This window comes from Syngnathus leptorhynchus, chromosome 13, assembly GCF_054491065.1.
Source record: "Syngnathus leptorhynchus isolate UIUO chromosome 13, UIUO_Slep, whole genome shotgun sequence".
NCBI classification, from domain to species: Eukaryota; Metazoa; Chordata; class Actinopteri; order Syngnathiformes; family Syngnathidae; genus Syngnathus; species Syngnathus leptorhynchus.
In genome coordinates this window covers 992,937-1,017,284 of record NC_141207.1, presented here as the reverse complement: position 1 = coordinate 1,017,284, position 24,348 = coordinate 992,937, and the positions used below count along the sequence as shown (strand labels likewise).

The 24,348-nt window shown below is 43.6% G+C and overlaps 5 protein-coding genes across 10 annotated transcripts; 2 read left to right on the top strand and 3 right to left on the bottom strand.

Annotated features, from left to right (window-relative positions):
- The first annotated feature begins 4,933 nt into the window (after positions 1-4,933).
- On the top strand, positions 4,934-6,708 carry glrx2 (glutaredoxin 2). 5 transcript variants are annotated; one of them, XM_085928249.1, is made up of 4 exons: positions 4,934-5,021; positions 5,720-5,786; positions 6,082-6,258; positions 6,373-6,708. In XM_085928249.1, the coding sequence occupies exons 2-4, from the start codon at positions 5,721-5,723 to the stop codon at positions 6,532-6,534; spliced, it is 405 nt and encodes a 134-aa protein (XP_085784375.1). In that variant the 5' UTR covers positions 4,934-5,021; position 5,720; the 3' UTR covers positions 6,535-6,708. The 5 variants fall into 5 exon arrangements, with proteins under 5 accessions (XP_085784375.1, XP_085784373.1, XP_085784376.1 ...); XM_085928247.1 differs by lacking the exon at positions 4,934-5,021 and adding an exon at positions 5,028-5,224; XM_085928250.1 differs by lacking the exon at positions 4,934-5,021 and adding an exon at positions 5,033-5,126.
- Positions 6,709-6,887: 179 nt separating this feature from the next.
- uchl5 (ubiquitin carboxyl-terminal hydrolase L5) lies at positions 6,888-10,546 on the top strand. The gene is made up of 11 exons (XM_085927914.1): positions 6,888-7,136; positions 7,512-7,575; positions 7,635-7,740; positions 8,237-8,362; positions 8,464-8,525; positions 8,665-8,795; positions 8,921-8,984; positions 9,168-9,270; positions 9,667-9,780; positions 9,973-10,071; positions 10,202-10,546. Exons 1-11 carry the CDS (start codon positions 7,061-7,063, stop codon positions 10,244-10,246), a joined length of 990 nt encoding a protein of 329 aa, XP_085784040.1. The 5' UTR covers positions 6,888-7,060; the 3' UTR covers positions 10,247-10,546.
- Positions 10,547-12,902: 2,356 nt separating this feature from the next.
- LOC147046787 (regulator of G protein signaling 8-like) lies at positions 12,903-14,468 on the bottom strand. Its single transcript, XM_085927649.1, has 5 exons — positions 14,337-14,468; positions 14,172-14,261; positions 13,943-14,004; positions 13,609-13,775; positions 12,903-13,521 (listed from the first exon to the last, which is right to left on the bottom strand). The coding sequence occupies exons 1-5, from the start codon at positions 14,414-14,416 to the stop codon at positions 13,342-13,344; spliced, it is 579 nt and encodes a 192-aa protein (XP_085783775.1). The 5' UTR covers positions 14,417-14,468; the 3' UTR covers positions 12,903-13,341.
- Positions 14,469-19,237: 4,769 nt separating this feature from the next.
- Positions 19,238-20,732, bottom strand: LOC147046786 (regulator of G protein signaling 21-like). Its single transcript, XM_085927650.1, has 5 exons — positions 20,653-20,732; positions 20,396-20,455; positions 20,090-20,154; positions 19,833-19,999; positions 19,238-19,730 (listed from the first exon to the last, which is right to left on the bottom strand). The coding sequence occupies exons 1-5, from the start codon at positions 20,730-20,732 to the stop codon at positions 19,542-19,544; spliced, it is 561 nt and encodes a 186-aa protein (XP_085783776.1). The 3' UTR covers positions 19,238-19,541.
- A 1,588-nt stretch (positions 20,733-22,320) lies between these two features.
- Positions 22,321-23,954, bottom strand: LOC147046785 (regulator of G protein signaling 21-like). 2 transcript variants are annotated; one of them, XR_015067978.1, is made up of 5 exons: positions 23,811-23,954; positions 23,634-23,689; positions 23,386-23,552; positions 22,526-23,325; positions 22,346-22,449 (listed from the first exon to the last, which is right to left on the bottom strand). XR_015067978.1 is itself a non-coding variant. In XM_085928172.1 (4 exons), exons 1-4 carry the CDS (start codon positions 23,894-23,896, stop codon positions 23,140-23,142), a joined length of 495 nt encoding a protein of 164 aa, XP_085784298.1. In that variant the 5' UTR covers positions 23,897-23,954; the 3' UTR covers positions 22,321-23,139. The 2 variants fall into 2 exon arrangements, 1 of the variants encoding a protein (XP_085784298.1); XM_085928172.1 differs by having other exon boundaries at positions 22,321-23,325.
- Between the last annotated feature and the right edge of the window lie 394 nt (positions 23,955-24,348).

The window sequence follows — 24,348 nt, the reverse complement described above, 5'->3', positions numbered from 1 at the left end:
CAAGGACAAGCCAAATGGCTTTCTTGAAGCTCATTTGATTCTGCACAGTGCAATTATGGAGTACTGCACCCCGATTTTCATCACCCGCCGCCATTAGTCATGATTAAAGTGAGGAGATATTGGGAACAAGACCAGGTATTATTCATGCATGTCCGATGCAATAAGACTGCTAGATTACTCGCATCCGGCTGCCGTCGACAAATAATGAAAAAGGGCGAGGCCAAAAGGTGAATAAGAAAGAGGAGAGAAGGCAGGAAGAACCCAAGCGTCCAAAGTAGGCTATTTGTTCGCATAGGGGGGGAAATCAAGATTGCACCGAGACAGAGAGAGACAAGTACAGCAGATAGACCGGAAAAAAGAAAAGAGAATGAGGAGGTCAGATGAAAAAGAGGAGGGGGTGGGGGGGTGATGAATGAATGGCAAAGGGGCAGTGACTGATCTGTATTGAAAAAGCGTGCTGCTGTAAATGTACAATAGGGGCCAATGGATTGAGATGTCCGTCATGATGGAGTGGAGGAGCTGATCAAAATCCAACAAGGCATGCAGCTCACTGTTCTTCAGAAATCACACTGAGGAACATTCACTTCAGGATCAGACAAATCTCCTGACCTTTCCATAAGAGCCGGGGCTTGTGGCCTGACAAATAGCTCTCCTCAGGGATGAATGATGAACCTTCATGGAAGTTTAAGGTGAAATAGAAAAGGTGAAACCGCAGCCATTAGAGCGTCTCTGAAAGAAAGGCTTTTGCATCAAATTCTTCTTGAGTATTTTTTGCCCCATATTTTGTCTACAGAGGTGGCAAGCAAAGATGAGTTGATTTCCACAGGACGACGGCAGTGTTTGCCAGGCCTGCAGAAGATTGAGCGAGACAGCCGGCAGCCACTCGTGCTTTAACAACCGTAATGTCACAAAGACTCGAATTCGAGTTTATCTGCTCCAACTTTGCACTTGTTATTATCTTGTATTGCTGCAGGACCTTTGGTAAGTTTCACTCCAATCTAAATGCTGAAATGTTGCCAAAACAGAAAGTGAGGTGAACACAAGCGGCCCACATAGAGGCCAGATGTTCTGCTCATATTTTAACAGGCAGGCTAATCTTCCTAATCATACTTTAATGAAGCCTCGGCAAGATGCTTGGCCGCTTTTATTTCCTCCAATCAAGTCAGATGACTATTCGGTTCGTCAATATTGCTGTTTTCATCTGTCGCAGCACGCCACTATTTTCCCCCCTGATTCATCTTCTCGGATTTGCGTGCTCTGTTTATTTAATGCGTGCGAGAGCTTGTGAATTTGAGGCTGTCCGTCTCTGGCAGCCGCCTCGTTCTCTCATTGTCATGCAAAGAAAGGGTTCCCTCACAAGGTTGTACAACATTAGCTACAGTCCACCATTGCCATCCTGCAGAGCGAATAAAGCCAATCGCACGGGAAAGGGGAAAAGCTCCGTCAGCTGGAACAGCAGCCATAGAAAACCATTGGTTGCGGTTCACAATTTATTGTTACGTCCCGAATGGAACACGTTTCTTTCTCCCCCTCCAAATGATACGCATAACACCCGCAGTGTTCTTCTCTTTCCACAGAGGAACGCCAGAGCACTGGCTTGACGCGTTCTCCTCGTTGGTTTCATTCTTAAGGAAGAGTCCTGGTGGCCCTGAGCTTCAACGCCACAAAGCAGTCCCGTATTAGAAGTTGACACATCTTTCCTATGACTTCCTGCTTAGTCTTGTGCTGTCAAAGGTGACCTTTCCAAATCAGATCCAGTCAAATGAATTTACCACACGGGGGATTCCAGTGAGACTGTCGAGAAATATGAAGCATTGGTGGAATGAAAATGCACCCCTGATGCACAGGTCCAAATGAACCGTGCAACAGTGTGGCAGGTTGCAGCATTTCAAGAGGATGGCTCGCACTGAATATCTTTTGCGGTATTTGAAGCGGTGTGCGGGGTTTGCGCAGGCAAAAGCCGTAGCGACGCACGATACACTACCTGCATGGCTGATTTTGTTTCCGTGGCAACCGGTGATTGATCCCTTGAGTTATGCAGCGAGAGAAACAATATTAATGACGGAGAGGCAGCACTGGAGGATGGCAAGTGATGACACAGTTGGGGCTACGCGGTAAATGCACGAATGCAAACACACCCCGCCGGTGTACAAATATAGAAGGATGGAAGAAAGAAAAGAACATGCACAATTATTTGGATTTGGATGCCTTATCGGTGACGCTCCAACTGCAGGTTTGGGAGTGTGTGCTTATTATTTGAACCCAGAGTTCATATTGTCCCAGCTGCCTTTGCAAACTCACATGAGAAAGGAAATGACAACCAAACAACAACACGCTAAGTATATTACTTCATGACTGTACAAAATAACAACAAATAAGAGTGACATTGGATATCTTCATTAAAACGTAGCGAAATAACTTTGGAGCCAGGTTCCAGTTATGTACACAACCAATCGTTACAATTAAGAGTGCATATATCTCTCCGGGATCAATATTCTAAGATCACTATCTGACTTTGGTCCAAAAACAAAGTAACTCTCACTGCGTCCTCAACCAACCACTTCTTGTCTGCCTCCGCGCTATCTCAAACAGATTATTGGCCCGCTGATAAAATGTTTATTGTAGCACAGGTTCTTGCTGTAGTTAAAAAAAAAAAATCCCATTGAACACTGGCAGTTTGCTCTGGGGCCTCCAAAGGCAGCTGATAAAAACGACACCGGGGGAAAAGATTTGAAAGAAAATACAAGGGAAAGAGAGAAGAGTTACAAGATGGATGGCCAACTTGCACAGCCAGCAGGGCAACACTTTACTTATCTACCGCCGCCCACAGCGCTGGGGGCTGAGGATTATTAGCGATAAAGGCGCCATCGGGCACAGCTGCTCAAGCCATGTTTTTTTTTCTTTTCTAAAGGCAATTTCAGACTGACTGGCACATTTGATTGCCGAATTTAATGAAAGCAGTGTGTAAAAAACAAGTACAACTAATACACTGGAGATAACTGACTTACACATTATTATTATCATCCATCCCTCTGTCTGTCTGTCTGTCCATCCTTCCACCATCCATCCATCCATCCATCCATCCATCCATCCATCCATCCATCCATCCATCCATCCATCCATCCATCCATCCATCCATCCATCCATCCATCCATCCATCCATCCATCCATCCATCCATTTTCTGACAAAGCTTGACCTCATGGGGGTCGCAGGTGGTCTTATTATCATTATTATTATTCTATTTTTTTATTGTTTTTAGTGTTGTTATTGTTATTTCTGATATGCTGTGGCTGCAGCTTTAATAGGAAATAGCACGACGAAGCAACTGTGCCCTCTTGTGTATAAAACGGAAATAGCACACCGTCACAATTTGACTACTGTTGAAGGGAAACTAAGTGGAGAAATTCAGTTGGCCTTCTCAAAGGTCGAGACACTTCAACTCGAAACACAATGTTGGAGGGTCCCGTCTTAGGTCAATTTTATTTTCAAATTGTTTTAAATTCAATTTGCTTTACTCATTGTTAGGGTTAGTGCGTTATAAGACTTCAGCACATACCGACGAATAAAATGTCATGGTCAAATTCATGCTATTAGCTAATTCAGAGACATGATAAAAAATATTCATTAATGTGAAAATTTAAAAACTGAAATGATGCCCAAGTGAGGTCTTTCACCATGTCCATTGTGTGACTTCCCTTTTTAATGAATGAGGTGCCAGGACCCACGCGTGATTAAAAAACAAAAGTACTATTTAGCCATTCGAGACACCTCCATCTATCACAGTGCGGTTGCCCTTATTCATTGGCCACCATACTATTAACACAGATCCGTGGAAGTGGAGTCTACAAAGCGTTTCAGCCTTTTCCTCCAGGCCATTTTATTTGCCGCCCTGTATCAAGATCTCAAGGATTACTGTGCTCAAGGAGCCATGAAATGTCCTTTGACACCTTGAGCCTCTGAAACAAGTGCCATCCGCTTCTCCTATCAAGGAAAACACATGCTGGCTAGCGTGCACCCTGAATTCAAAGAAGGCCGACCCCAAACCGTCACGGCGACAAGCGCGCACGTGCATGCGCACGTCTCAAAGTTAACCTGACGTGCCACCAATCCAGTTTGTGGCACCTGCGCCCCCCCCCCCCCACAAGTCCCTCTAGCCAAAGCAGCAATTGGTGGTGACAGCAGGAAGGAGAAACTAACTCGACACATTGTCCTAACCTTCCCTGAAACAAATGTAAGCGCCGACAGCACAGGCTTGCTTGGCCGACCCAAGCCACCGCGTCCAATCTATCAAGTGAGATGCTCAGAAACTAAAGCTGACTCAGCATGTGGGAGTTGGCGATTCATTTCAAAACAACAAACCAAACAAGAGTGAACATTTGAAATGTCTGCGCTGCTGCTCGCGTTTTGCTTGAAGATGCTGCAATCTTCACTCAGTGATCTTTGTTGTCAAGGAGCACAGCCCCAGCAGGGCTGCAGTCACACAAGATCCAAATCAGTTTATTAGCTGCAAAATGTTGGGCTGTGAAGAGTTGAGTCAATAAACTCAGTTACAGCACAAAACAATACTTCTGCTCAGTCAACCACAGGACTATTGCCAATCAAAACACAATGCTCCTTTATGTTGACTTTACTTTATGCTTCTTTGTCAACATTGCGGTGAACCCAAATTATTCATTCAATAATTATTCATTCAATAATTGCATATATATATATATATATATATATTTGCAAACGCACAGCTCATTGATCACTTCCCTTTAGCTGTGCAGCAAGCTACAAGACTTAGCCTCATAAATCAGCAGCAGTGCATTCGCATTCTAGTCAGTTCAAATCACTCAAATATATATATGTATATATATATAAACAAGAAAAGGAACAAAAAAATGTGTATCCTTCTCCATCACAAAAGATAAGAAAAAGAACAAACAAATGCATTCGACACGCCTCGCGTCACCATCACATGTGTGACGTCAGTTATCTGCGACGACGGTTGTGCTACCACTTCCGGTGTTGATGTAAGGTAAGCGTCAAGTCAACAAGGACGTAGTAAACAAACGTGACATGACAATCATTAGTTGCAATAGTGTTACGAGTATCCTCTTAGATTGACTGCATAATATATCCGGTGGTTATTAAATTATTATTATTATTATTTGTTTTGTTGTTGTCGATGTTTTCCCGAGCTGGATGTTTTTCTCGAGTGGTGTGGAACCGTTGTCGAAGGTCATTATGTGCACAATGCAGTCATTTGCTATCTCAAAAAAATCAATAGACACACAGCATTTTACCTCAATGGATACTAGGGAATGAGTAAAACAGTGGCGATCATTCCATTTTGCAAAGATTAGCTCCTCTGCAGAGTGGGACTGTGCCCCATCGTGAGACACTGGCCAAGTGGCCAGTTTTGAAGGTGTTTACTACATTAGCCAATTTGGTTTCTAATCCAGGATTAACCACACGCATCACGCCTGTGCAAATCAGTTGGTTACCACATGAAAACGAGTGCAACAACGCAGCTTCCAAACCCGTGAGCTGCAGAAGCACCAGTCATGGATCTGCAGAAGCTAACACCGGCAACTCTGTACTATTACTTCATCCTTACTTTGACCAGTTCTTGCGATGTAGTGCCATTTTCAAGGTCATGAGAAGCGCTTTCTATGATAGGCATTGTCGTCAACGTTGTGGATTCTTGAGTAAGTGCATTTCATCTTGTTTCAGAATGGGGAATTTTGCATCCTCCACAACGGGAAGATCAACCAGTGCAGCATGTGTAAAATTTGTTCATGTAAGTAGAGCCCTGAATTCATATGTATAATTACAAAGGTATAGTTGATTATGTCTTGTTCCAATCCAAACAAAAGCAATGAAAATGCAAATACAATGAAATTATGACATGTTTGATGATGTTAGGCTCACAATTAGAACTGTTTTAAATGCAAATTGACTTGAACAGTGAGTCTTGGGTGTCAATTTTTATATTGTGAACATGCCTGGGATGGCAGGCCAGTGATACGCCTGACATAAAAGATTACTTTTTATTGGTCTATGACAAAAACATCATGTATTTTGAAACCTTTCAGGAATTGGTGTCCCAGAACTGTGTTGTGATATTTTCCAAGACCACATGTCCGTACTGCAAGATGGCCAAAAATGTGTTCAACGAAATAGGTGCCACTTACAAAGTCATCGAACTTGATGAACACGACGATGGGAGGAGACTACAAGAGGCCTTAGCTCAGATGACCGGCGCCAGAACGGTGAGAATCCTACGAGGCTTCTGAGATTTGTGTTTTGAATTGATGTTTGTATTAAAAAATACATTTTCGCACCTTAGTCATGCAATATGACAAACACAAAATGTTTGCATTCAGGTGCCGAGAGTCTTCATTAACGGTAACTGCATCGGCGGCGGCTCGGATACCAAACAGCTCCATCAGCAGGGCAAGTTGGTGCCCCTGATCAATCAGTGTGCTCCGTGCCACGATCGCAACTCGGAAGGCTCGGGGAGTGGACGCTTTGAAGCCGCACAATGACTAACCGTTCTTTGGATGTCTTTCAATTATGTATTTATACATGTTTACTAAATTGTACGCTCCCACCTGTATATTGCTGAAGACTGTTGTCTTATTTATCAAAGTTTTATTTCCATACGTGGTGTAAATTGTTTCAGGAGATCATCTCTGAACAATAAAAATAAAACAATGCCTCTCCCATCCGCTAAGTATATTTTATGCACCTCAAACATTCTTGAAAAAATTAAATGACTGTGTGGAGTCCTGGTATTTACTAAATTGTTGCCAATGCATTTGGGGAACTGTATTTGGTTTTTAATTGATTTCTCTTAAATTGCCGCCACCTCCCGCGTGTGTGTACGCCGTGCAACAAAACAAGCGCACCCAGTTTTCGTACACATTGCCCGGTCACGGTCTCCATCCCGAGTGCAGGCAGCACTGACATTAGCTCGACTACTGAAAGAAGCAGCCTTGGAACAAGCTAGCGCCGTCTTTGCATGCGGTAAATGTACCCTGTATCTCGAGCGCATTGACAACATTGTTCGTGATGGCTGGAAGTGCGGGTGAGTGGTGTCTCATGGAGAGTGACCCCGGGGTGTTCACGGAGCTGATCAAGGGCTTCGGTGAGTGATTTCAAGTGACTACAATGCGAATGCACTGCTGCTGATTTATCAGGCTAACTCTTGTAGCTTGCTGCACAGCTAAAGGGAAGTGATCAATGAGCTGTGCGTTTGCAAAACGACTGCGCACGCTAAATGAAAGAAAGCCCCACTCAATAGCGGAGAAGTCTCATGCTGGGCATGTAGCACATTTTTGCATGAATCGTTCACGTTTTTTGCGCAACAATAAACACATGAGCTAATTGGTTAGCATTACTCAGCGTTCAAAAACTAGGGCGCGTAAAAATCATGCCTTGGTTTTGAACGACTCTACTTTTCAAATCTGTTAGAATTTTCAACATTCTAATCATGACATCCCGCGGCTTTGTGTCATTTCAGGTTGCAAAGGTGCACAAGTCGAAGAGATATGGAGTATGGATCCAGAGAACTTTGACAACTTGAAGTATGTCAAATCATGGTGCTTACAAGGATATGCATTTTCATTTACAAGCTCTCTTGCAGGCCTGTCCATGGATTAATCTTCCTCTTCAAGTGGCAAGCTGGTGAAGAGCCAGCAGGATCCATTGTACAGGATTCAAGACTCGACCACATCTTCTTTGCCAAACAGGTGTGGCATCTGTATGGAGTAGTCCTGACCTCTACCTTCCTGTTGCCAGTGATCTCGTTTTATGTTAGTCTATTCAAGAGCAAAACGTAACAAAGATAATCAACCACCTTACTTCATTTTTCATGCTCTGTAATAACTGTTGATGATTGGAACAATTTATTTGCAAAAAAAACTGGATTACCAAAACCTGCAGTGCACATTTAATGTAGTGGTTGAACATTGCCATATGACAGGAAGCTCACACTTGCAAATCCTCCAGTGTGACTGAGTTAAGGCAATTCTGAAAAGAAGAGTGGGCCGAGTTCCTTGACAGCTATGCAAAAGTTGGATCACCAACTAAAGGTGGCCAAACCAGTTATTAGAGCCACAAGTAGAAACATGTGCGCATAGGTTTGACTTCATCATCATTTAGAAAACTGCATTTATACTACTTGGCCTGTCTTTATGCCCTATCGCAAATGGGAAGAGCATTTCCGTAGTCCGTTGCTGATTTCAGGTCATCAACAACGCTTGCGCCACCCAGGCCATCGTCAGCGTTCTGCTCAACTGCTCCCATCCCGACATGCTGCTTGGAGACACGCTAACCGAGTTCAGAGAGTTTTCACAAAGCTTTGATGCTGCAGTATGTTTCTTCATATTTGCCTTTTCACAATTGTTTTCTTATATCTACTCTTGGAACAGTACTTTTCAAATTAAATGTGGATGTCCTGTTTTGGTCCACAGATGAAAGGTTTGGCTCTGAGCAACTCGGAAGTTATCCGACAAGTTCACAACGGCTTTGCCAGGTAACCCCAGTCTGGAAGATTATTTTTGATTGACTTGACCCGAAAAAAAAAAAGGCAGAATTTTAATTTGTATCATGTACCAGCTCAATTTAAATGATTGGTGTCCATCTTAATTGTGAGTCTCGATTGCAATTTACAGGCAGCAAATGTTTGAGTTTGATGCAAAGTCATCCGCTAAGGATGAAGACGCCTTTCACTTTGTGAGTTACGTTCCCGTAAACGGTCGACTTTACGAGCTGGATGGACTTCGAGAAGGACCAATTGACCTCGGTAAGCACGCAACAAAGCCACATCTTCATCGCGGCATTATATGAAGATAAAAAAGATCACACCATGCATCCAGAACCCAAAAAATCCAAGAGGCCAAACAATGAAATTCTTTTGTTTTTCACCAGGTGCCTGTAACCAGGATGACTGGATCAGCGCTGTCCGTCCGGTCATTGAGAAAAGAATACAAAAGTGAGTATCTCCACCAAAAGCACACAGAAAAAAAAATAAATTGTCACGTACGCTCAAACAGACAAAACTTTACTCTCATAATTGTAATTCTACATACGTAATCGGCATTGTTGTTTTCTTCATTGATATTTCGTGTATAATTTTACCTTTTGCCTCTACGTGACATAATCACATTCCCCTCAGGTACAGCGAAGGAGAAATTCGTTTCAATCTAATGGCCATCGTGTCCGACCGGAAAATGATATACGAGCGGAAGATCGCCGAGCTTCAGACTCAGCTGACTGAGGTGAGAAAGAGCAGAAGAGCTCCAGACGGGAACATTTCACCCTATTTGAGATCCTCTTTTTCCGCTTCAGTGGACGTTGGTTCACTTTCAATCCTTTTGCGTCACATAGCAACAAACACCCGAGACAACCAATTGCAACAAGAATCAGGCACGCTGCGTTACAAAATAAGGCGGCACACTAAGAAACAACTCCACTAATACATCTTGAACAAGATTGTTGCTCACTTTCTGTTGCCCTGTAACCTTTGCTTACTTAGTTTACGCAATCCCCCATACTGCCAGTAGCACAACGAGGTGTTTCCTGAAATACGCAGATGAGCGATTTCATTTCATTTTGATAAGAAGACAAGTGACGGAAAGGCCTTCACCTCAGTCTTTGTCGGGGCTCGTTTCTAGGATGAGCCGATGGACACGGACCAGAGCGGCACATTTCTGAGCTCCATTCAGTCGGAGATCGCAAAGTACCACCTACTTATCGAAGAAGAAAATCAGAAACTTAAAAGATATAAGGTCGGTGGTCTCTTCATCTGTCCTTTTGCACTTGACGCTGGCTTTTTTATGTTGCCATGCAAGTGTGTGTTTACTGTTTACCAATCCCAGTTGGTCAGTCCTTTTTTTTTTTGAATCATTCTTGCAGTCGTTTTTTTTTTTTTTTTTTAAGTCACCCACTTCCTCTCTTTTGGATTGTGTTAATTGACGCAGGTTGAAAACATTCGACGGAAGCACAACTATCTTCCCTTCATTATGGAGTTATTGAAGACGTTGGCTGAGCACCAGCAGTTAATCACTTTGGTGGAAAAGGTGAGGTGACTTGCATTTTTTATTTTTAGGCTTCCAAATGTGCTTCTCAAACCAGATGGGGTAGATCTAAATAAACAAGTACAGAAAGTCTTGTGTTTTCTTGACGTCTCTGTTTTATCTCTTTCGCCAGGCAAAGGAGAAACAGAGTGCCAAAAAAGCCCAGGAGGCCAAGTAATCATAATCATGGTCACACTTGAGAAGCCACACACACTCACGCACGCACACACACATAAGCAGTCCTGATTTTACCCGTGAGCCACATCCAGATTGTGCACATCTGCCAGATTCACGTCCATGGCCGTGGTGTGTCCTGCAGCACGTCCTTCCTGCTCTTTGTGTGCATCCATTGCAAGTGTAGCAGACGACACTCTTTTTGTGTTCTTCAGATGACGTGCATGATTGAAGGAAAACATGCTCAAATTGTCTTATTTTCATAATAAAAGTGTCAAGTTTGTAAACTGGTGTGTTCATGACAGCAGGTCTCCTTCAGTGTGTGCGTTTGTGGAGTGTGTATAAACATCCCTATAGATATCTATGTCTGTATAGATAGATAGATAGATAGATAGAACTACATTTTTTGAAAGTCACATATAACTGGCCCCTGACTACCTCCTACTGGTAAAGAAGAGGAATTACAACAATCACAATTTTCTTGCTCCGAGTCACCCTTATCATCTGGTATTTATATGAAATGCATCCTTATGGAAAGCCTTTATTTGTTTACATCAAGACTGGATACCTAATTCACTTCACTTTAGTGTATTTTGCCTTCTTATCCCTAATTTTCATGTCAAATGTTTGTCCTTAACAGATAACTTCAATTCAGTTATCTGCGATGTGGAATACAAATATCTACAAGTGAAGTGTAGAGTTCTGTTATTGTCTCTATTTCACGGTACCTAGAATTTATAGAAGCCCAATAACATTTAAAAAGTAGGTTTGACTATCAAGAATTAACAGTCATTCATTCTGTTTTTGTTCATGCAAGAGATAAAGTACTCAAATCCATGCAGCCAGATTTACCAGCCAACGTCCATGGTTTAGTGTTGCGCAATCCTCCCCAAGCGCATACCCGACATGAGGGTGCGTTATGAAAGGAGAATGTGCACAGTCACTGCATGCTTTTTCAGTTTTCTGACAAGCGGAGCTAATTTGTAAATTGGCAAAAGTGACATCATTTGTCCTCGTCAATTGTTCAGAAATATAAAACATAAACAGTGGATGGAAAGAATGTAGCTAAAGCTGATTTACGAACATCGGTGGCACGTCATCCTATCCATGCGCGTCTCTTGTGAGTAGCATTGTTAAACATGACTCGTGGTTGCTATTTCTCTACAAAGCGTACATGCATCATATGGCAGTTCACTTAAGTGGCCTTATTTCTACTTCCACAATGTTAAAGCCTCTTCTGTGCTGAATTTAAAGAGATGCTGCTTTCATTGGCTGGTCAGCACAGTGTTGACTCCCACAGCAGCGCAAACACCCCTTTCCACCCGCATCGACCAGAAGAAGGAAAACTCGTGCACATTGTGCGTCTGTTTGGAGTCTGTGACACGTCTGCAAAGTAGAATGTGTGCCGAACCTATTTTGGGCACCAGTGTTTACATAACTGCACGCACGCACACCTTAAGTACTCCTTCAGATATGCTGGCCTGTCGTCAAGATACTTTCAAGTAAGAAATGAAAACCTGCAGGTTTTACTACAAGCCCTCCGAGAGATAAAAAGCTTCTGCCCGTCCGGTCTGACGTCAACCGCGCTGACAGCAAACAATGTATGTATTCATTGTGAAGGCGCAATTACGCATCAGCGTGACCTCAGGCATCAGGAAAATTTCTACAACCAAAATAAAAACAACAAACAAAACAGTGACTGTCCTCAATTGAACCAGATCGAGATCCAATCAACTGTATCTGGACAGATCTGAAATAAATCATGAATACCTATGTATATATATTTCCTAGTTTTATTCAGAATTTGAGATAGAAAGAGACTGAATTCATTTTTTTTTGAAGAAAGGTGTTAGATAGCAAGATGTGGAACATGTAGTAAATCTTTCTGGATACACGGTGAAGATGGAACGTAATAGTCAAAGATGGCAGATGCTGTGAACCACCAAGACAAGTATAAGCTAGACAATAGCAACACTTTACAAAGGCCACTCTACTCATAATTCAGATAATTCTGGCAGGTCACACACAAGAAGCACCCTGCTTTCTGCTTTATGCAAATACATCTGTTTCATTGACTTGGCCATGCATCTGAGAAACGTGTGGCAGGGAACGCCTGCGGTTTGAGATCATTCCCAGCCTGTGCGTGACATGCTCACCTCAACACAACTTTCTTTAAAAGCAGCTACAAAGCGCTGCACAAAATGTAAACATTAGACATGTAAAAGCAAAGACGGTTAATAAATTAATGACGCTAACTGAAAATCATTTTTTTCCCTCACCACTAAGATGTTACCTATTCCTATAGAGGTGGTTGAAATAATAAGACAGATGTTCACTGGCATGGCTTCCACATTGAACAGCAATTGCGCAACAGGCTCGGGGGACAGTCTGCCATCAGTCAGAGTTTTGAAATATAAACATTTTATTTTCGTTTGATGACTGCGCTGCTGGAGGGGACATTTGACCAAAAGAGGGAAAATGTTTCGGTGGAATGTAGCGACACTGCTATCATTTGCTACTGGGAAAATAATGTCAGAGCCATTAAAAAAATAAAAATAAACTGTCTATGCATTCACACACAAACTGTATCTAAAATATTGACCTGTTTTCTTAAAATTGAATCCAAAAATAAACAGAAAGAGTGCACCATTGAAACAAAGTCCATTGAAAAATACATTTTAATGACACACTGGGCCTCCTGTCCCAAACGTATTACATTAACAAATAATATACATCACAATCACATCTGATGGTGCAATTCATTGTGAAAAATAACTTGAAGGTCATTTAAATGGTACCCCTTGTTTGCAGTGCTGCAAGTGGACGGAGTAGTAGTAGTTCAGTCATATGACAATATTGGCGTATACTGTGTAACATGCAACGATCATTTCGAAATGAATCAGTCATGAAAATAAAATAACATGAGTCTCATCAGTCTGTCACATTGTGCTTCATTAGGACGTCATAACATGAGTTTGTTGAAAAACAATAAAAGAAGCCTAAAACAGCTTCACTTGTGTTTCCCACATTGCTGCTCAGAAACAGGATTGGGGTCTTTGTTTGAGAAATTCATCTGTCCATTTACAAAGTTGAGAGCTGTTAGCGTCTTCTCCTCGCCGTCGTCAAGAGTTCTTTGTAGAGGTCAGAGTGGATGAACCTCGGGTAGGAGTTGTTCTCCATCAAGCTGTAGACTTTGCGCTGGGCCACCAGAAAGCTGGCCACGTTCGGCTCGTTGAGGCTCTGGATGATTTTGTTTTTGGTGTAAAAGTCCAGATTGACCTGTTTCGAAGGAGAAAGGCTCACGATGAAACTCTGGAGTCTGTTTTGCCAAGCTGGTGGAGCAGAAAAGACAGTTGCGGTCATTACCTCTTTGGGAGCTTCGTTTTTGACAAACTCCTCGTAAATGTTGTTGGCTTTGGACATCACTTCTTGGTGTGACGAGAGCATCCGCAGATCCTCGCAGGCGTTCCAAAACTCCATGTTCTCCTCGCAGAACTCGGTTTTCAGAAAGATGAAAAAGGCCGTCTTGCCATCTGTGGGAGGCCAACAAACACAAGAGATATCATCTGCCTGCCCGTTTGAGCTAAGCTGACATCAGCTGACGTCGTTTAAAGGACGGACGGCAATAAAGCCGTCTGAGCACACACAGCGGCTGACCTTTGAAACCGCCTCGCGTAATTGTGGCTCGAATGATGCTTACATTTATGATCCAGGAGTTTGTCAAGTGACTGCGCCCATTGGCTCACTTCATCCGCTGTCAGCCTGAGAAAAGAGAGAAGATTTAGTTATGGTCATATTCTCATAAATGTGCCTAAATGGCATATGTCCATTACAACTGACATTCAAAATAACATCAATAAAAAAAAAAAAAAAGGATGCAAATACAGTATGCTGCTTATCAAATGCAAATATGATTTGAATAAATATACCTGTGCGATTTGTTCTTCATTAGATTCGAGAATGGTTGGGCAGAGTTTGTCTTCAAGAGGAGTCCTATTCTATTTTTCCAGTTTCTGCCGCTGGAAAAAAAAAAAAAAAAGAAAGTTTTATAGCAGTAAAGGTCAAATGTACAATATAAAGTGGATGTCACTTACTTAATGGCCTTTTTGTCTTTGGACGGCTCCATGGGTTTGCTCCAGTCGGTGAAAGCTATGCTCCAGTGAGAATCCTTCATGCTTGGATCTGGTCTGGTCTCCCTCTGCTTTGACTTGCTGCCGAGTGCCCAATTTTATAGTTCCCTCCAGCGGTGATCTGCAGCCGACAAGGAGGAGGCGGGCCCGGCGGCACAGGTCTTGCATGCCATTGGCTCTCACACCCAAAGCAAGGCCTGTGACAGTATTCCTAGGGAGTGACAGTTGTGATTGCGAAATGCATCCCAAACTTACAGGGACTATCATTCCACCGTTTGCCCGAAAATACATTTGTTTTATTCTCTCTCTCTCTTTCTCTCTCACACACACCGATAGGCACACCCTGTGTGTGTACTCCCATTGGCGGCATGCTCTAGGTGTAACAAGGAGTTGCCCTCATGTTTGATCATGACCCAACCGTCCAATTATTCCATTGTGTCTTTTTGAACACAGTGTGCAAGAATCCTATCTCACAAATCACACGTCGCGCGACTACCAGGATGATGACTCACGTTTGACGTGTTGCCATCATGATAATTAAGTCAGATCCTCACGCCGCATTCAAAACAGAGGCGAGGAATAATTGTTAGTCTTTGGACAACAATTGAGGGAAAACATTTGGCTTTCATTTTTTTAAATGTGAAACTTATTTGGGGGGGGTGTTACATTCCATATCCCACAGCCAACGCAGACATACACACAAGGAAGTCCAAAAAAGTAAAATAGCTTCCAAAGCTAAAGAGGAATTGGGCTTTTTGCAAACTTTGTGGAAGTTTTAGCTCATCTTGTAGATGTGTGTGACATTCAACTGCGGTTTGCTGAAAAACTGTCAAAACAGCTCATAGGAATTTTTTTTTTTTTATAAAAATATGCATGCGTGTATAAAACATGTAAACATGAAACACTAAAATGAAAAATTATTCATTGTTACCAGGGCCGGTTCTAGGAATGCACATAAGAGGGGGCAGTCAGAAATGTGAAGGGGGCATGTTCTCTCTTTTTTTTTTACACATTTTTAACACTTATTTTCTTCACGGCAGTTGTTAGCTGTGTGTCCAGATCTCAACCTGGAGAATTGGATTGCACTCTGTCAGGCCTGTCCAGCTTGGGTGTCCCACCTGAAGACCAAAGCTTCTGCTGGTATAGCTCTTAGGATCACTGAGGCACGCAAACCCCCTGACAACAATAAGGTTGCAATCCCGGACTGAAAAATAAATGAAATAAATGAATGAAAAGTAAAATAAAATATCCTTCATCCAGATTTGAACAACCAAGCAACAACCAATTTCCACAACATAACATTACAGAAGGGCGGGGCTTCACGTAGGGGTCCGGCAGACGCCGCTCATTTGTCCTCAGTCTGTTAGATGCAGTGCACAGATGTGCTTAAGACTTGAGAAACGCTCCCAGTGGGGAAAAAAACAGCAGACTATTCCCCATTTGACTGCACAAACATATATGTGAATGTTATATGAACTATTATTTGAGTTGTTGTTAATCATGAGTTAAATCACGGGTCGCTACGACGAGTTTGGTGGAGTTTTTACTGCTTCTTCCAACTCCTACCACCCTGACTCTAACTTGTAACCTCTTGCCTCATTTGCATACTCACAGTGACTGGATGTTTACGGAAGCAGCAGGTTGTGTGAGGACACACGAGAGAAGAGAGGGGCCTGATTAACGTGTGTTTCAATCTGGATTTTTCACTTCTAAAAGTTTGATTTGAGGGGGCAGGACATCTGTTTACGCCACTGCGTAGAGCCGGCCCCGATCGTTACCTTATTCTGAACTAGTGTACCAATATTTCCAGTCAAATGTAATACACGTTCAACATCACATCCCGGAGAGATTACAAAATGTTATTGTCAGGATAAGACACGCCGTGGACGCTCCCCTGCGTCTGCACCACCCTGCGTCTGCACCACCTGTTGCGTCGCAGCAGTCGGGATCGTGCAGAGCGAAAACACGGCGCTGACTTCATCTGTTTATTATGATGTGCAGCGCTCGTATGTTTGCAAGTGGACGCTGAGCAGAGCCAAGTTTCCACTCAGGAACAAGCTCGGAGTCTGACGCAGACGAAAAGGAGATTCCCAGCACTGTCTGTAGACGTTGTGTTCACTTGCGCTCATTGTTGTTGTTCCTATCTTGAAATAGATTCATTCCAAACCAAAACCGTGACTGAAAGTTGACCAGATGCACAAACATTAGAAACAGTGAATCAATGTTTCAAAACATATTTGACGTAGCAAAACTTACAGATTACGTTTTGTCTAATGTGGAAGCTACGAGCCCTCAAGTCTCCTTTTGCAGAATTTTGGTATCGAGACATCGATTTCCATCTTTTGACATCAAATGTTTTTCCTCCAGAGCCAAAATGTGGACATTGGCCTCGTTGTTCCGACACTTGTGTGCTGCAGCTCTCGGATGCGCTTTATGTGAATTCCTCATCAGTTTCCACCAAACCAGATTCTGCAATTTTTGGCACACCAATGGGATTCCGCTGCCACCGCTCTACTTTAACGACAATTACCGCTTTTGTGACATTCGTAAAGCGTGCTCCAAATAACTAAGCACGCGCTGTTTTGGTTCAACTCCCAAAATAGGCAGTGTCATTTAATGTGAACATCCTTTTATGGTCATCAATTATCAAAATGAGTCACGCATGAGCATCGACAAGAAGCTCGGCAGTGTCGAGGTTAACGGGTGAGTCCACTGTGTACTTTATTTGGCCTTTCATGGACACAGCAGCTAAAGCTAAAGCTTCAATCTCAATTGATATTGTGTGTGTTGGCACAGTTGCACACGTCAGAATCGGGGGTCGTACAGTATTCACCCTGAACCTAAAGCCGGGAGAAAAGCCACACAAGCAGGGGCAGACTCCACACAGGAAAACGGAAGATCAGATTTTGCAAAGCAGCCAGAGAGGCCCAATGTCTTCGAAAGATTAGCAACTAGGAACCGTTCCCACTCGACAGTGGCTGACAAAAAGAGTGAGACACATTGTAGCAGGACTGGTTTATCTACCCTAAGCTTGTAACCTTCCAAGAACGTCATGCAAGACACTCATCCAAATGTCACTCAGACAGGGAGAATCGTTACTCGAACGCATGAATTGCATTGCTTTGAGATGATCCAGGTCGCTGCGGACGGCCCGCTGACTGATGATCTAAGAACGTTCTGCTATGGTGACGAAATCTAATGCTTGCGCAACCTTCACCTGACTTGACCCATGCGGACAGCCCGGCCTGACTTCTGCCGTCCCGACAATGCTCATCTGTCTCTACATGGTGACTGCTCCAGGGTGTAGTCATGCCTAAATGTCCAGCGGCGTGTCAACCTGAACAGAACAAGCAATTAGAGACCATGGATTTGAATATTATGATTCACGGTTGGCTGAGCAACAAAAAATACTTTTCCCAGCCAGGGACGGCTGCAGGATTATTTCTGTCCCGGCGCTTCAGGGGGCTTGACCGATACACGGTGTATTGGCTTAGATAATAATGAACATGTATATTTTGGAATATCAAATCAAATGCTGGAGGGATCTAACTGTGGCCGCACAGATTACTGACAAGGCTGCAGTCCCGGCACAGTAATAATGGACATTTATGGACAACTATGAGTATTCCAATGCTTCACTGTACTATTTTACTTGGGGTTTTTTTCTGCACAGTTAAAAATTAATTTGACTCAATAAGAAAGAGGGAATATAAAGTTTTGCTAGCAACTATCCAACATGACATGGCTTTAAACATGTGACACATGCACTGAATGGGCACACCCAGCAATTCTTTTCGAGTGGTGGCATTAATTGACACATCTAATTCCAATTGTGTCCTCGCCCTGTCTGGGCTGCGGGAGTGTCGCAAGGCACACACATCCATGGCAATAATAAATAATAGCAGACAGACAAAAGGTTTAACACGATGGACTTTGTTTTGATGAAGATGGCAATTGAAATAATTTAATCATTTCATCTACTTGTAATCATTAACATAAAAAAAAGCACTTCAACAACAGCAACGCGCTACGTTATTGTGTGAATTAACAATAAATAACATCATGTTTAACTTATACCTAAAATACTTGACATTTTAAATTGTAAGCGTTTCAACATGGTGCTTTGAACTGAGTGTCGATTTTTAAGAGTGCAACATGCAACGTCAATACATGAAATCAAGCGTTGACATTTCTGTGCTGCAAAAGGGAACGGTCGACTTCTATTATGGCTGGTCGTCAGCGTAGAGAAAAGTCACTCATAAAAAAAGAAAAAAGAAAATGAATCTGTCATTCGGATGCCACTTAAAAGTCAGTTAAAGTGTCACAGAAATTGAGACGTGCAACAATTGCATAGTCTGACCTAAACTACATAAGTGCAAAAGGACAAACTGGGCAGATTTTGATGGACCTCAAAATAAGGACACATGTAAGTTATTTTTGAGTATGTCTTTTGAAGAATACGTCTAAGCCTTAATTGGTAGGGATGGGGAAATAAATCCTCCAATTTACATCATGAGCCAGTTTTTTTTTTTTACTCCTTTAGATGGCACTGTTGGATGACATCAAATGCTTTAGGAACAGGCAAGTCTGTACTTTCATTCCAATATAGAACAGACAGCATCACTTAAAGGACTACAAAGACTGGTTCATGAGGCAAATTTGAAGCTTCATGTTCTCTTCACTCCTCATGCCTTCACTGTAATGTTCAGTGAATTGCAACAATGGCAACCACGCCCTCCCCTACCTCCCATTGTCAAGGAATGTATGAATAAACACTCGAAAAATGATGATAGCATAGTATCACCATATTGAAGTTCCTGAACACCTCTGCAAAGACGGGCTGTTGAGGTCCGCTCTGTTGTGTGTATGTGTTGTCAGCTCATTGATCAGAGCAGGTGTCAGTCATTCAGAGGTTCTATGTTTGCCAAAAGCCGCAACGACTCAGTTGAATTTTCTTCAGGAGTGGTGGCGGGCTTTCTTGAGTCCTTTCACATTTGACAGGTGCACAGTGCTCAGTGTGGAAATCCAAAGCGGAAGGCCCGGTGACGACTTCTTGGCCTTTTCCGTTTTTGTCTTATTGACCATCCGACAAAACCAATCCTCCCTGCTGGCTGAAGAGGGTCCAGCTTTCCAGTCATGAGTTGGATGTCCGTCGGCGCGCTCTGGCTTTCATCCCTTTGTGGCGTCGGCCGAAAGGTTTTCCAGCAGAGTTCTGTAAATGTCCGAGCGCAGGAACCGCGGGTACGAGTCTCTTTCCATCAGCCCGTAAACGATCTTCTGAGCATCATCGAAACAGTGCACGGTGGCACTTTTGATGCTTCGTTTGATCTGCTCTCGAGTGTGATAATCAATGTTGATCTGGAATAAGGTAGAAAGCGCGTGGCCGTCGCATGTTAGCAAGTGTGGATGAGGCAGTGTCACAAAAGTTGTATTTCAAATACAAAGTACGTTTGAAATTACCTCTTTGGGAGATTCCGCTTTGATAAATTGTTCATATATTTTCTTGGCTTTGGACGCCATTCGGAATGACGACTTGATCTTCTTGTAGTCCTCGCAGGTGAGCCAGAACTCAATATTCTCATCGCTGTATTCAGATTTCAAAAAGTTGCGAAACGCCGCTAATCCGTCTGCGGGGGCCCATGAAAAACACACAGCAGACCCCAAATGAGATTTCGCTTCACGTTGTCTCAAAAATCTGGCGATGTTCCCCGACTTACATTTGGAATCCAGAAGGCGTTCCAAAGATTGGGACCATTGCTGGGTATCTTCTAAAGTCAGCCTGCTGAGAGAGAGAAGACAAATTCTGTTACGCAAGCAGATTCAAAAACAACACACGCTCCCAAATTTGGGGGCAAATCAAGAACCGGAGCCGCCGACATGTTGGTGATGCGACATGTTGCTGAGCCCGCTGTGCCAAAGCAAACATGGCCTGAATCCTTCCATAGGACCATAGATGGAAATGAAAAGAGCAGGCCAGCTATTTTCAAACTGAAATCTGCAAAACACTCAATAAGTCTCCTTACCTCTCAGAACCGGATGAGTGAGAGAACATGCACTGGAGACGGCACATGAAGTTCTTTCCGCTGTGCGGATAGAAGAACAACATCAAGACTGGAATCAAATTCATTTCAAGTCAATCTGCCCAAGAATGTCGGGCATGTTGTTGTAAGAATGGAAATCGGGATTTATTTTCAAGCGCGAGATCTCCTCGCGCGCTGACTGACGCTGGACACAAAGTCAACGAGGTTAAAGTCAAGTGACGATTGTTTGTTTGACTCACATGTTCTTGTTGCGCTTCCTGTCATCTCTGTCCATGATGAAGTGGTGCTGTGCAGGTGCTTGGACAATTAGGCTTGGCATTGTTTTGTTAAGTCCAACTTCTCCGGCTCCCGGTCCGGGTCATGCCGCGGCTGAGAAACACTTGCCCGAGCCTGAGCCGGCTGCTTTTTATATGGAGGTCTCCTGCTGCTGTGGGTGGGCAGGGGCTTCTGGGATACATCAGCAGCTCAGCCCAGCCTGAAGAGGAAGCGCCCCTTCCTCCTCCCCCTTCTGGCTGGCAAAGAACAGCAAGTCGCACTTGACTGTGTTGCTTCCTCCTCTTGATGTTGGACTCGCTTGCACCGTATGCCTTCTTGTTCTTTTCTTATCTATCTTTTCTCCCCCTCTACCTCTGCCATCCCTTTCCCGACAGGCCAAACTGTGTTGACACTCTTTTTAGTCTGTACAATAGATGCAAATGACCAAAACGATGACTGCGATAGGCAAATTGTGACCTTCGCGGGCCGCCGCCGCCGGGTTTGGCTGTTATTCCTCGTCGAAGGCATGTTACATCCCTCTCTAAGGCGTTCTTTTCACCTCCTTTTGCCTAAAACTGACCATTGGTTATAATGAAAAGGAGAAGTCCCAAAACAGAAGAACACTTGAATGCAACACCGATGTTAAGCAACACCCTTGAAAGTTCGTCTATGACACCATGACGAGTTAATCATGAAAAGGCAAACTGTAGTGTGGACAGAACATTGTTTGTTTTGCTTAATTTGTTTGGATTGACATAAGAGTGGAAGACGTGTATTTGCATTCATCTGGTCGGTGGTCATTTTGGAGGTATCTGACAACGGCTCACGCGTGATTTTTGAGCGAAAAGCAGGTAACGCAATGGAAAAGATTTGGGGTGGTGATTAAAACCTCCAGCAGCAGAAGATGGAAAAACGTGTGAAATCCATCCTTTGCCCAGGCTGGCTGCTCCCAAATCTGGCCCACAGCTCAGCTCAGCTCAGCCTCTCTCCCTCCTTTTGCCCAAACACGGTGATAAGAACTCAGGCGTAACCAACGGACAACTGACACGCCAAACTAAAAAGTTATTCCTTCATGCGCAGCGCCAATTTATTCCTGTCTCTTTAAATGTGATGTTCTTGTGCGTGAAGCCGATTTTGCGAGACGCTGATGAAGTTCCCCAATTAGGCACCATTGAGGGAACTCACTTCCTTTTTGCTGCCATGGTAACCGCTGCGATGGCGAGGAAAAGAGACAGATTGCGTGAGGAAGATGGCGCAATGTCATGTGGGAGACGTGAGACCTTTGCCATCTATCAGGAACAACCCGACACATTCGTCAAAATGGTCGGAGTTATATAAATTGCTGTGACGTTGTGTGTGTTTATTTCAAACATCACAGTATTGTCAGTCAGTGTGTTGACAGGGTTAGGGTAACTAGCGTTAGCTTGCTAATAACCCCCGCTATATTGAATTTGTAAGAAAAAGCGTCGCTATTAATTTCCCTCGAAGGCCGCACGCACGCCAATTCACAATCAAGGATGTTCTTTTGTGAGGCAATCCAAGGCAATCGAGAGAGTGAACAAATTCTTTTATTCCAGTTTAAATGTGATTTGAAATTGTAAACACACAGGCTTCAGTCACGGCCCGAGCGTGCACTCGCATTTGTCTCCCGTCCGAGTGCGATGAGATGATTCCCCTAACAAGGCAGCGGATTCCAGCTGATCTGTTCCGCATCAGGTGGTCCGATGACTCCAGCGGTGTCGTTTTAAGGCTCCGAGGTATTATTAGCTGCCTCCCGACTCCTTTTTAAGGCACAATTTTGATGAATGAGGCCGTTTGGAGAGCAGAGGAGGATGAAGGCTTACTGTGGGGGGTTACCTTTTTCCACTTTTGTTCCACGCGCAGCTTCTAATTATACGACACATCCGACATGGGATGGGCTAAAAACAGGAGATCCTTGCCGGCTGACTTGTGGAAACTCTTCTCCACTGACTAATGCCCATCAGCATGCTTCCACTTAGTCAGTTGGGAAGATAAATATAGTGTTGGTTCAAAACTGTCAAATGTTGTCGTCATGTCGAGTGGATGGATCAAGTTTACACACCCATGTTGAAATGCCTTTTTTGGGGGATGTTGGCCTGAATCATGTGATGAATCCTTTCAAATCCGTCATGATGATAATGTGCACAATGACCACGCCTTTTTGACAAGATTGACATTTCTTTCACTTACTCTTAACATTTATTCACTTGCCAGGTTCCTTTCATATTTAGCTCCATCAGGTGTTCAGCTCTATTGTTTATTCTGCACATACAGCAATGTCTCCCAACATCATTGGACTGAAAAACGCATTTGAGGGGTTTTTCAAGTTAGCGGAGACAACCTACTATTGACTGACTTCTGCCTCTCTCTCTCTCTCTCTCTCTCTCTCTCTCTCACCAGCTCACAAAGCAAATCAACAAAATCCCAATTTTGCTTTCTTTGGTCCAAGTCTACATGTACCACCTGGTCTTGGATTTCTGCTTCAGTCTGAGGTAAACCTCAGACTGCAGGAATCTCGGGCAGGAGTCTCTCTCCATGAGAAGGTAAACATGCTTCTGGGCCTCGTCGAAGCATGTTGGACCGGGCCGGTCCAAGGTTTCCTTGATCTTTTCGCGAATGTGTTGGTCCACATTGATCTGAAAGGGACGAGGATTAAGTATCGTCCTCCATCGTTGCAATGTGGGTCACCGACGCACCTCTTTACAGGCTGTAGGCTGGATGAACTCCTGGTAAATCCCTCTGGCTTTCCACTGGAGGTTCTCTTGGGAGGCATTTGTCCGAAAGTTCTCGCATGTCAGCCAGAACTCGATGTTTTCATCACTGAACTCAGATTGCAGATAGGAGTGGAAGGCTGCTAAGTACACTGTGGCCAAAGAAAAATACAAACGGACAGAAAAAAGTGGGCAAGGAAATACAAATCAAAGCACATCCCCTCAAACGATACCTTTATTCTGGAGTAAGTCTTCAAGACTCGGATGGCATTTGTGGTCATTCAGTGGGCTGTAAAGAAAAACAACAACACAAAAAGAAGTCCACAAGTATTTTTCTTTTGATTACAAGGCTTGTCGTGAGTTCTCTTAACTTTCGCAAAGCGTTCTCAATCACACAGTTGCCGCCTTACCTTCTGGTCCGTTTGAGATGTTTGATCAGATCCGTTATCTTAAAGAGACCGAGCTTGGAAATAAAGGGATTTGTGAATTGTGACATTTCTGCCCGATCAAGTTGCGGTATTCAAACGCAGACTGCTCCCGTGTTTGCCTTTAAGCTAACACGAAAGGTGGGACAGCAAGAAGAAGGTGTGACGGCGCTTACGTGAAGGGCCTGCTCGCACACGCTTGGACGTGCCTGCTGAGAAGCGGCCGTCGACGGGCCGACTCTCACGCTGGGTAATCTTTGACTCATAGCCGTAAATTCCAGTTTTGGCAATATCTTCATTCATATTGTAGATGCGTGGGGGCTTCTCCGAGAAGACTTTGTGCACTCTCGATTGCTCAGCAGCCACTTAAATGGCACAGAAAACACAAAGCAGCCATAATTCCATTTTGAGTCTTCATTGAATCTGCATGCATTCTGAAATCCCCCCAATATATGGTTATTTTGGGGTAGGCGGGATCCTGAGTACTAATTAGAACTTCTCACAGGTAGGAAGCTCCAATAAA

Bases quoted from the DNA above. Each gene is read 5' to 3' on its own strand.
- LOC147046786 (XM_085927650.1), bottom strand. From the start codon at position 20,732: ATGCCAAGCCTAATTGTCCAAGCACCTGCACAGCACCACTTCATCATG. The intron at 20,456-20,652 runs GTGAGTCAAACA...CTATCCGCACAG, and splicing joins AGGAAGCGCAACAAGAACAT to CGGAAAGAACTTCATGTGCC. The intron at 19,731-19,832 runs GTAATTTCAAAC...ACCTTATTCCAG, and splicing joins AAGCGGAATCTCCCAAAGAG to ATCAACATTGATTATCACAC.
- glrx2 (XM_085928246.1), top strand. From the start codon at position 5,551: ATGGATCTGCAGAAGCTAACACCGGCAACTCTGTACTATTACTTCATC. The intron at 5,640-5,719 runs GTCATGAGAAGC...ATCTTGTTTCAG, and splicing joins GATGTAGTGCCATTTTCAAG to AATGGGGAATTTTGCATCCT. The intron at 5,787-6,081 runs GTAAGTAGAGCC...GAAACCTTTCAG, and splicing joins CATGTGTAAAATTTGTTCAT to GAATTGGTGTCCCAGAACTG.
- LOC147046787 (XM_085927649.1), bottom strand. From the start codon at position 14,416: ATGAAGGATTCTCACTGGAGCATAGCTTTCACCGACTGGAGCAAACCC. The intron at 14,005-14,171 runs GTATATTTATTC...CTCTTTTCTCAG, and splicing joins ATGAAGAACAAATCGCACAG to GCTGACAGCGGATGAAGTGA. The intron at 13,776-13,942 runs GTAAGCATCATT...GGCCTCCCACAG, and splicing joins CAAACTCCTGGATCATAAAT to ATGGCAAGACGGCCTTTTTC.
- uchl5 (XM_085927914.1), top strand. From the start codon at position 7,061: ATGGCTGGAAGTGCGGGTGAGTGGTGTCTCATGGAGAGTGACCCCGGG. The intron at 7,576-7,634 runs GTATGTCAAATC...GCTCTCTTGCAG, and splicing joins GAGAACTTTGACAACTTGAA to GCCTGTCCATGGATTAATCT. The intron at 9,781-9,972 runs GTCGGTGGTCTC...TAATTGACGCAG, and splicing joins AGAAACTTAAAAGATATAAG to GTTGAAAACATTCGACGGAA.
- LOC147046785 (XM_085928172.1), bottom strand. From the start codon at position 23,896: ATGTCACAATTCACAAATCCCTTTATTTCCAAGCTCGGTCTCTTTAAG. The intron at 23,690-23,810 runs GTAAGGCGGCAA...TTTTCTTTACAG, and splicing joins CATCTCAAACGGACCAGAAG to CCCACTGAATGACCACAAAT. The intron at 23,553-23,633 runs GTATCGTTTGAG...CTTTGGCCACAG, and splicing joins AGACTTACTCCAGAATAAAG to TGTACTTAGCAGCCTTCCAC.